The 10,755-nt window shown below is 40.9% G+C and overlaps 1 protein-coding gene across 2 annotated transcripts; it reads left to right on the plus strand.

Moving 5' to 3' along the window:
* The first annotated feature begins 3,689 nt into the window (after window positions 1-3,689).
* On the plus strand, window positions 3,690-7,269 carry si:dkeyp-72e1.6 (transmembrane protein 238-like). Of its 2 annotated transcripts, none has more exons than XM_061884785.1 (2): window positions 3,690-4,323; window positions 6,264-6,590. In XM_061884785.1, exon 1 carries the CDS (start codon window positions 3,825-3,827, stop codon window positions 4,308-4,310), a length of 486 nt encoding a protein of 161 aa, XP_061740769.1. In that variant the 5' UTR covers window positions 3,690-3,824; the 3' UTR covers window positions 4,311-4,323; window positions 6,264-6,590. The 2 variants fall into 2 exon arrangements, with proteins under 2 accessions (XP_061740769.1, XP_061740768.1); XM_061884784.1 differs by lacking the exon at window positions 6,264-6,590 and adding an exon at window positions 7,101-7,269 and having other exon boundaries at window positions 3,691-4,323.
* The last annotated feature ends 3,486 nt before the right edge of the window (window positions 7,270-10,755 follow it).

Below are 10,755 nucleotides of genomic sequence, written 5' to 3' on the forward strand. Positions count from 1 at the left end.
TTTTAATCGATCTATTAATGTTTGTTTTGGTTAATGACAGAGCTTCAAAGTAGAATCCACGCATGCCTGCGTTTCACCAATCACATGCAGTCACTGGTGACGTTGGACCAATCAAACAGAGCCAGGCGGTCACATGACCCAACTTAAACAAGTTGAAAAACTTATTGGGGTGTTACCGTTTAGTGGTCAATTGTATGGAATATGTACTGTACTGTGCAATCTAATAATAAAAGTTTCAATCAATCAATCAATCAAAAGTGTAAAGGAAAAAAAGACACTTTTTATTTCAACGGTACTTCCCGTCAAAAGCCTAAAGACTGATCGCACAGTTCCTGTCTTCACAATAAAAGTGCCGCTCCATCGCGCCTGCACTAACAAAATAAGTGTCTCCGAAAGCCAGCACTAACAAGCGAGCAAGCTACGGAGTTTGCCGCCAATGTATTTCTTGTAAAGTGTATAAAAACGAATATGGAAGCTAGACAGATGAGATGCCAAAAACCAATGACTTTCATGTGGTATTAGACAGAAAAGAGGAACTTTTTTTCTCCTCCATTTGAAAACGTGGACGTCTGATTCCAATCAATGCAAGTCATCAGAATCAGGTAATACACCAACTTATATTCTTGTCTTCATGAAATATAGGAATCTATATGTTAAACATGCATGCATATTCATTAAAACACCTTCAACATGTGAACAAAAAACGGCAAAATAAATAATTATAAATTATATTCTGTATATATAAATGTATATATATATATTCATGTATGTATGTATGTATATATATATATATATATATATATATATATATATATATATATATATACTATGTGTGTGTATAAATGATATGTGTGTGTATGTATATATGAGGTAGATCACCTCGACTAGGTCATTTACTAGGTAATTGATAAACGTTGAAAAACTTATTGGGGTGTTACCATTTAGTGGTCAATTGTACGGAATATGTACTGTACTATGCAATCTACTAATACAAGTTTTAATCAATCAATCAATCAATCAATCAAATCAATGAATGCCTACTGAGGCTATGGTGCTGTTAAGTTATTGTGGCTCAATGTGCCATTTTTTAAACTTTATTTTAATGTATTATTATTTAATATATATTATTGTTTTAGTTGCTTAAGAGATATTCCTGGCTCTGAATTTGCTCATTGCTATTTTTATGTTTTTGTGCATTTTTTGTTGCCGTAATCAGGTTACTCATCAGTTACTCAGTACTTGAGTAGTTTTTTCACAACATACTTTTTACTTTTACTCAAGTAAATATTTGGGTGACTACTCCTTACTTTTACTTGAGTAATAAATCTCTAAAGTAACAGTACTCTTACTGGGTACAATTTCTGGCTACTCTACCCACCTCTGCGTATTCCCTTTGGGGTCGCGGTGGGCGCCAGTGCCTATCTCAGCTACAATCGGACGGAAGGCGGGGTACACCCTGGACAAGTCATCGCCTCATCACTGTCTTATCTGGTGTTTTTCAACCACTGTGCCGCGGCACACTGGTGTGCCGTGAGATATTGTCTGATGTGCCGTGCGAAATTACGCAACTTCACCTATTTGGTCCAAAAATATTTTTTGCAAATCAATGATTATAATTTGCAAATAATGTGCCGTTGCTTAGTGTCTGGGCTGTGTAGAACTCGGCAGGGTAACCACGTAATACTCCATGTCAGTAGGTGGCAGCAGGTAGTTAATTGCTTTGTAAAAGTCAGAATGTGTCGGGTGAGACGAGGATGGTTTGTTGTGATCCCAATATGCAGACCACAGCGGGAGACAGTGTGCAGGTAAAAAGGTATGTAATGCTTAAACCAAAAATGAACAAAAGGCAAAGGCAATGCAAAGCCAAAGTAAAACTGAACTGGCTACAAAGTAAACAGAAACCAAATGCTGGACCACAGCAAAAACGTACGGCGTCCACAAAGTACATCCGTAAATGACATGACCATCAACAAATAGTCTTGCTTGCTAACACGGGTGCGGGGAATAGCGCTCAAAGGAAGACATGAAACTGCTGCAGGAAAACTCCAACAAAAACTGGAAGGGCCACCAAAATAACAGCGCAAGACATGAACTAAAGCACGCACAGGAAAACACAAACAAACTCAAAATAAGGCACGGCGACCTGGTGGAGTTTCATTTTGTAACGTTTGCTGCTGGTGGTGTGCCTCCGTATTTTTTTATGAAAAAAATGTGCCTTTCCTCAAAAAAGGTTGAAAAACACTGGTCTTATCAACAGCTAATTATTTCAGTCTATGAAAAGGAGTTTGACGCCCCTGCACTAGATGGCGCCAGCGTGCCACGGTTTGAGAATCATTGCATTAAATATTTAAAAAAATTGACCCCTGTCTCTGTGGTTCTCAAATGGGGGTACGCGTACCCCTGGGTATACTTGAAGGTATTCCTAGGGGTACGTGAGATTTTTTAAAAATATTCTAAAAATAGCAGCAATTAATACATTAATAAATCCTTTATAAATATATGTATTGAATAATACTTCAACAAAATATGAATGTAAGTTCATAAACTGTGAAAAGAAATGCAACAATGCAATATTCAGTGTTGACATCTAGGTTTTTTGTGGACATGTTCCGTAAATATTGATGTTAAAGATTTATTTTTTTGTGAAGAAATGTTTAGAATGAAGTTGATGAATCCAGATGGATCTCTATTACAATCCCCAAAGAGTGTGACGCTTGGCTGGCATTGTGGTGCGGGTTTGTTTTCTCGAGGGAGCAGTCGGATATGGAGACAGCGTGAAGGTACGGAATGATGATTTATTTAGCACTACAAAAACAGACTACGAACAGAAAACACTTGCACAAGGCACTAAAGACAAAACAAACAGAACTAGCATAGGAGCTAAAAAGAACTGAAAGCGCTAGCATGTAAGCTAGGGAAACAAACAGAGAAATAGCGTGGAAGCTAATGAATACAAAAAGTATTTTAACCACAATCGGGGAGAGCGACGTCACCTGTTGCATCGCACATCAAACTAGACTGCGAGAGCTAAATGACAAAAAGGGTGGGCTTAATTAAATAAAGGAGATCATCACAGAGCAGGTGCGCGAGAAAGACAAGATGCAGGTGACACTAATGTGTGGCTATGGCAACGGAAACAAACAGGAAGTGCCACCAGGAACTAAGGAAGACAAAAACCAAACAGGATGTGATATACAAACAGAACAAAACCAGAAGATCACATGATCCGAGCCGCGGATCATGACAAAGAGGGCACTTTAAGTTGATGATTACTTCTATATGTAGAATTATTTATTTATAATTCAATCACTTGTTTATTTTTTAACAAGTTTTCGTTATTTTTATATCTTTTTTTCCAAATATTTCAAGAAAGACCACTAAAAATGAGCAACGACTGTATACCAACGACTGCTATACAATTTAATAAATCACAAACTGATGACATAGTGCTGTATTTTACTTCTCTATCTCTTTTTTTTTTTTCAACTAAAAAGGCTCTGCTCTGATTAGGGGGTACTTGAATTAAAAAAATGTTCACAGTGGGTACATCACTGAAAAAAGGTTGAGAACCACTGCGTTATCTAATTAATTAGTATATTTAACAAGCTAATTGGAATAGTTGTAATATTTATTTAATCATGTATTTCCGTGTGTAAAATCGACATAATGACAAACTTTTTAAGAACAGCAGGTACGTTTCCTCGACGCCCCGCCCCCACCTGTCAGGAGGCGGCCGCCCCTCACCTGGCTCACCTTCCCGCCGCCTCGCCGCCACAGCACGGCGGCACACTTCTCCGGAGCCCCTCGGTCCACCGCACCCCGACATGGAACCGGCGTACCGGGGTCTGGGTCGCTGCGTCTGTTGCTTCTGGCTCGCCGTGGCCTTCGACGTGGTCGGTCTGCTGGTGTTGCTCGTCGGCGTGTTCGTCAACGTCTTCTTCTACGACCTGCTCATCTACGCCGGCGCCATTGTCATCTTCCTCAGCCTCGTCTGGTGGGTCTTCTGGTACTCGGGCAACATCGAGGTGCTCGCCGCAGAGCTGGAGGACGACGTGGGGCTGAAGAAGAAGGACAAGGAGGCTCTGGGCGGCATCACTGGGTCGGTGCGGCGGCTTTCCAGTCGGGTCTCCACCGGCATCAGGAACTCCTTGCGCGGGAATAGAGGACCGGGCCGGTCGGGTCCCGCCGTGGCCTCCGAGCCGGTGGTCATCACCATGGCAACCTTAAGGCCCAATGAGCGCTCTTCGGAGACGATGGGGTGTGATGACGTAGGAATGCCGTACACCTCCACTGAGACCTCACCTGCATAATGGAGGCCGACAGGTACGTTTTACACACACATATATTCATGGTAATGTTAACACTTTAGGATGGGGAACATATTCACCATTAATTAGTGAAGTGAATTATATTTATATAGCGCTTTTCTCTAGTGACTTAAAGCGCTTCACATAGTGAAACCCAAGATCTAAGTTGCATTTAAACCAGTGTGGGTGGCATTGGGAGCAGGTGGGTAAAGTGTCTTGCCCAAGGACACAACAGCAGTAGCGGGAATCGAACCTGCAACCTTCAAGTTGCTGGCACGGCCACTCTACCAATCGAGCTATACCGCCCAATATAATTACCGTATTTCCTTGAATTGCTGCCAGGGCGCTAATTAATTTAAAACGTCTTTTCACTCCTGCGCTTACCAAAGGCATGCGGTAAAAGTAAGCATGCAATAATTATTTTAAAACCTCTTCTCATTCCGGCACTTACCAAAGGTATGCAGTAAAAATTTGAGTGTGATGTAAGCTTGGACCTTAAATCCTACTGAATCTTCTTCCCTTTATGCGATTTCAAATTACCGGTATTGAAGTCAGCCTCCTCCATTTTGAAAATGATGACAGGGGAAGTGTCACTCGTGACATCACAAGTTTGGCCAGGCGGTAATACTAAGCATGTGCTAATTATTTTGGGAAGCGAGTTTGACCCGGCAGTAATTCAAGGCTGGCGCATACTATATGCCCTGCGGCAATTCAAAGAAATACGGTAATTGCTTTTCAACATGCAAATTAGTATCAAGAGTTAACCCTTGTGGGGTGTTTGGGTCTGTGGGACCCGTTTTCATTTCTTATTAAAGAAAAATGATACAATTTTTCAAACTGAGACCCACTGACTTTGGCTCATTTTATGTGAATAACATATCAATCAATCAATGTTTATTTATATAGCCCTAAATCATAATAGTCTCAAATGGCTGCACAAGCCACAACGACATCCGCGGTACAGAGCCCACATAAGGGCAAGGAAAAACTCAATGCCAAGGCTATGAGAAACCTTGGAGAGGAAAGCAATGAATGTCGAGCGAGTCTAAAAGTCCAGTCCATAGTGGATCCAACATAACAGTGAGAGTCCAGTCCATAGGAGATCCAATGTAATAGCATACATATTTAATGACCACACACACACACACACACACACACACACACACACACACACACACACACACACACACACACACAGCAGGCCTAGGCAGGAGGAGGACAGAGTGTAGGTACATAGAACATCAGAGGGTAAATGTGTGAGAAAATGAGAGCAGACAGCGTTGACAAACAATGTTGCAACCTTGTGTGGGAACCGCAGGTGCAGAAACACAAAAGAAGAATCCCTGTGGGTTGCAGAAACTGGCAGAGAAATTTTCTGTGCAACGTTCATATTGTTGTTACTCAGCCAGTTTTTGTGGGTCTAATGGACCCGTTGCATTTTGTGGCTTTTAATGCCTCACAATCAAACACTTTTATGTTAAAATACTGAACAGATGTTTACCTTATCCCAATAAACATCTGTTCAGTATTTTAACATAAAAGTGTTTGGTGGCTTTTAATGTGGCTTTTAATGCCTCACAATCAAACACTTTTATGTTAAAATACTGAACAGATGTTTACCTTATCCCAATAAACATCTGTGGATGTTTATTGGGATAAACATCCACAGATGGCGGGAGCTGATAAACATCACACACTGATGGCGGGAGCTGCCAAGCGAGGCCTTAACTATGACCCATCAGGAGCAAGGGTGAAGTGTTTACCTTATGTTTACCTTATCTCAATAAACATCTGTTCAGTATTTTAACATAAAAGTGTTTGGTTGTGAAGCATTAAAATCCACAAAATGCAACGGGTCCATCAGACCCACAAACGTTGGCTGAGTAACAACAGTATGAACAGTACACAAGGGTTAATTAGTTATCATTAAGTACTTATTAATGCCTAATTTCGCAGGGCCTTTAGGGGACGACGTGGGAGAGTTCATGGTTCGATCCCCACCTTCTATCAACCTCGTCATGTCTGTTGTGTCCTTGAGCAAGACACTGCACCCTTCCTCCTGATGGGTCGTGGTTAAGGCCTCGCTTGGCAGCTCCCGCCATCAGTGTGTGAATGTGTGTGTGAATGGGTGAATGTGGAAATAGTGTCAAGGCGCTTTGAGTACCTTGAAGGTAGAAAAGCGCTATACAAGTATAACCCATTTACCATTTTTTTTTACCTTATTACACAACAACCCTAACCAAATAACTCTAAATTAAGTCTTTGTTGCTTGCAATATGTTCCCTTAGTGTCCAAATAACTCTTGATTAAGTATTTGTTACGAAGAATATGTTCCCCATGCTTAAGTGTTACCATAATAATATACTTTAAAATGGCAGGCTGGATGGAAAGCTGTAAAATTCACAATTTCTATTAAATCCAATAATAACTTTATTCTTTATTATTTTCCGTTCACTAATGTCAGCTACAAGAGAAATAATTAAAACAGTTGATCTTTGCAGGAAACTACATAAGTTCACATGGATGTCATGTACATTTACACTCTCTAAGTGTCTATATTTATGATATATTTTTATGTTTTTTTAATTTACAATTAACAATGAGTATTTTTTGGTCGATTTAAATTGACCTTAATGCTGAACTAAATGATCCTTCTATGTCAGCCCAGTGTCTTATCAACAGTTAATTATTAACCATGGCTCACTTGTAAAAAACCACACCAGTTCAAACAAAAGAAATCTGATACTTCTTTATTCCGGCCTTCAACTACTTCATGTTTTTTCCCCTTCACAGACTCAATGAACGAGAACGAGAACCAACGACCCTCAGTGAACTCTTTTTTTTTTTTTTTTTTAAACAATTAATGTGTGGAAAATACAACTGATAGCAACTGTGGATGTCTGTATGCAATTGGAATCGTAATTACGTATTTATGTTTTTAAATAAATGTAAAACAAATCTGTATTGTTGCAATCATTCAGACTGGACGTTAAAGGGGTGGGCGATGCTACATATTTTGGAATCGATGCGACGTAAAGTGCAGTTTCTATCCGGAAAGTATTCACTTTTTCTCCACATTTTATGTTACAGTCTTATTTCTAAAATGGAAATAATTTGTTTTTGTCCCAAAATTATACACACAATACCCCATTTTTTTCATTTAGCAAATGTATTCAAACTAAGAAATCACGTATCAATAAGTGTTTACAACCTTTGCTCAGTACCCTGAAGTATTTTTGAATATGATGCCAATCATACCACAAGCTTGGTCCACGTATTTTTTGTCAGTTTCGCCCATTCCTCTTTGCAGCACCTTTCAAGCTCCATTAGGTTGGATGGGAAGCGTTGGTTTTCATCCAGGATGTCTCTTCTCTGTACATTGCTGCATTCATCTTAGTCTAGTCAGGGAGGTGACCAAGAACCCGATGGTCACTCTGTCAGAGCTACAGTATTCCTCTGTGGAGAGAAAAAAAACCTTCCAGAAGGACAACCATCTCTGCAGCAATCCACCAATCAGACCTACAGTGGGGAAAAAATATTTAGTCAGCTACTGATTATGCAAGTTCTCCCACTTAAAATGATGACAGAGGTCTGTAGTTTTCATCCTAGGTACACTTCAACTGTGAGAGACAGAATGTGAAAAAAAATCCAGGAATTCACATTGTAAGAATTTTAAAGAATTTATTTGTAAATTATGGTGGAAATACGTATTTGGTCAACCATTCAAAGCTCTCACTGATGGAAGGAGGTTTTGGCTCAAAATCTCACGATACATGGCCCCATTCATTCTTTCCTTAACACGGATCAATCGTCCTGTCCCCTTAGCAGAAAAACAGCCCCAAAGCATGATGTTTCCACCCCCATGCTTCACAGTAGGTATGGTGTTCTTGGAATGCAACTCAGTATTCGTCTTCCTCCAAACACGACGAGTTGAGTTTATACCAAAAAGTTCTATTTTGGTTTCATCTGACAACATGACATTCTCTCAATCCTCTGCTGTATCATCCATGTATCCATTTTGGTATAAACTCAACTCGTCGTGTTTGGAGGAAGAAGAATACGGAGTTGCATCCCAAGAACACCAGACCTACTGTGAAGCAAGGGGGTGGAAACATCATGCTTTGGGGCTGTTTTTCTGCTAAGGGGACAGGACGATTGATCCGTGTTAAGGAAAGAATGAATGGGGCCATGCGTCGTGAGATTTTGAGCCAAAACCTCCTTCCATCAATGAGAGCTTTGAATGGTTGACCAAAAACTTATTTTCCACCATAATTTACAAAAAAAATCTTTAAAATTCCTACAATGTGAATTCCTGGATTTTTTTTTCACATTCTGTCCCTAACAGTTGAAGTGTTTTTTACCCCCACTGTATATGGTAGAGTGGCCGGACGGAAGCCATTTCTTTGTAAAAAGTTGGCCAACATGCACCTGAAAGACTCTCAGACCATTAGAAAAAAAATCATCTGGTCGAATGAGACAAAGATTGAAGTCTTTGGCATGAATGCCAGGAATCATGTTTGGAGGAAACCAGGCACTCATTACCAGGCCAATACCATCGCTACAGTGAAGCATGGTGGTGGCAGCATCATATTGTGTGGCAAGTTTTTCAGCGACAGGAACTGGGAGACTAATCAGGATAGAGGGAAAGATGAATGCAGCAATGCCCAGAAACATCCACATACAAAACCAAAGCTTCCCATCCTACCTGATGGAGTTTGAGAGGTGCTGAAAAGAGGAATGGGTGAAACTGTCCAAAGTTAGGAAGGCCAAGCACGCAGCATCATATTCCAAAAGACTTGAGGCTGTAATTGCCGCCAAAGGTGCATCAACAAAGTACTGAGCAAAGGCTGTGAATACTTACGTACGTAAGATTTTTTTAGTTTTCAACCATCCTTTTTTCTACCGCTTGTCCCCTTCGGGGTCTGTATCCTAGCTACCAACAAGTGGTGGGCGGGGTACACCCTGGACAAGTGGCCACCTCATCGCAGGGCCAACACAGATAGACAACAATTCACACTCACATTAAATTTGCTAAAAAAAAAAAACATGATCATATTGTCATTACGGGGTGTTGTCAATAGAATTTTAAAGACAAAAATGAATGTATTCCATTTTGGAATAAGGCTGTAACATAAAAAAAAAATGTTGGAAAAGTGAAGCGCTGTGAATACTTTCCAGATTCACTGTACAGAGTTAAACTAATATGTACATGTCATCATTCATTAGACTAAATGTGAGACCTCGGGTATTACATTTTGTGCATTGTCGTGTTTCATGTGTGCAGGTATGATCAAAATTGTTCCCAAAGTAGTCATTGTTGGCTCTCACAAAGTCTGCATGATCAACATTGTTGTTCCTGGTGAAGGGTTCCTATCGCTACGTCACAAATCATGTAACTACTCAAGCTCATTATCTCTCAAAATGGCTCGGGAAACTGTGAGATTCATATTATTTGGATCACATCTACTTACATACTTATTTAAGTCTTTTGGTGTTATAAATCATCCATCCAGCCATCTCCTCCCACATTTATCCGAGGTCGGGCCACGGGGTAAGCAGACTTTCCTCTCCCAGCCACTTTGTCCAACTCTTCCCGACAAATCCCGAGGCGTTCCCAGGCCGGCTGGAAGACATAGTCTCTCCAACATGTCCTCGGTCTTCCCCATGGACTGCTACCGGTTGGACGTGCCCTAAACACCTCTCTAGGGAGTTGTGCGGGAGGGATTCTGACCAGAGGCCCAGAACCTTGTCATCTGTCTTCTCTCGATGTGGAGGGGCATGACAGAGCTTCTCTACGGGGGAGAGAACCCTGCCACCTGACGGAAGAAAGTCATTTCGGCCGTTTGTACCCATGATCTTGTCCTTTCAGTCATAACCCAAAGCTCATGACCATAGGTGAGGATTGAGACGTAGAACGAGCAGTAGATTGAGAGCTTTACCTTACGGCTTCACTACAACAATTCGATACAGGGTCCGCATTACTGCAGATGCCGCATTGATCCGCCTGTCGATCTCACAATACTCTTCCCTCTTTGTGAACAAGACCCCTGGGTACTTGAACTCTTCTACTTGGAGCAGGATCCTTTACCGAACCCGGAGATGGCACACCCCCCTTTTCTGAGCGAAAACTATGGACTCGGACCTAGAAGTGCTGATTCTTATCCTAGTCGCTTCACACTAGGCTTCGAACCGATCCAGTGAGAGCTGAATATCCAGCAGGACCACATCATTGGCAAAAATCAGAGACATAATTCTGAAGCCCCCAAACCAAATACCCTTAAACGCCCTGGCTGTGTTTACAAATCAGATATACTGTATCTGATCATCGCTTCAATAAAGAGACAACTTGTATTATACTAAAACATTAAGGAATGGGACCTTACAGGACTAGCTGCAGTTTGCTCAAACAACCACCAGGTAGCATCTGTGAGCAGATAATACTGTGTCA

The sequence above is a fragment of the Nerophis ophidion genome, linkage group LG23, assembly GCF_033978795.1.
Source record: "Nerophis ophidion isolate RoL-2023_Sa linkage group LG23, RoL_Noph_v1.0, whole genome shotgun sequence".
Taxonomy (NCBI): Eukaryota; Metazoa; Chordata; class Actinopteri; order Syngnathiformes; family Syngnathidae; genus Nerophis; species Nerophis ophidion.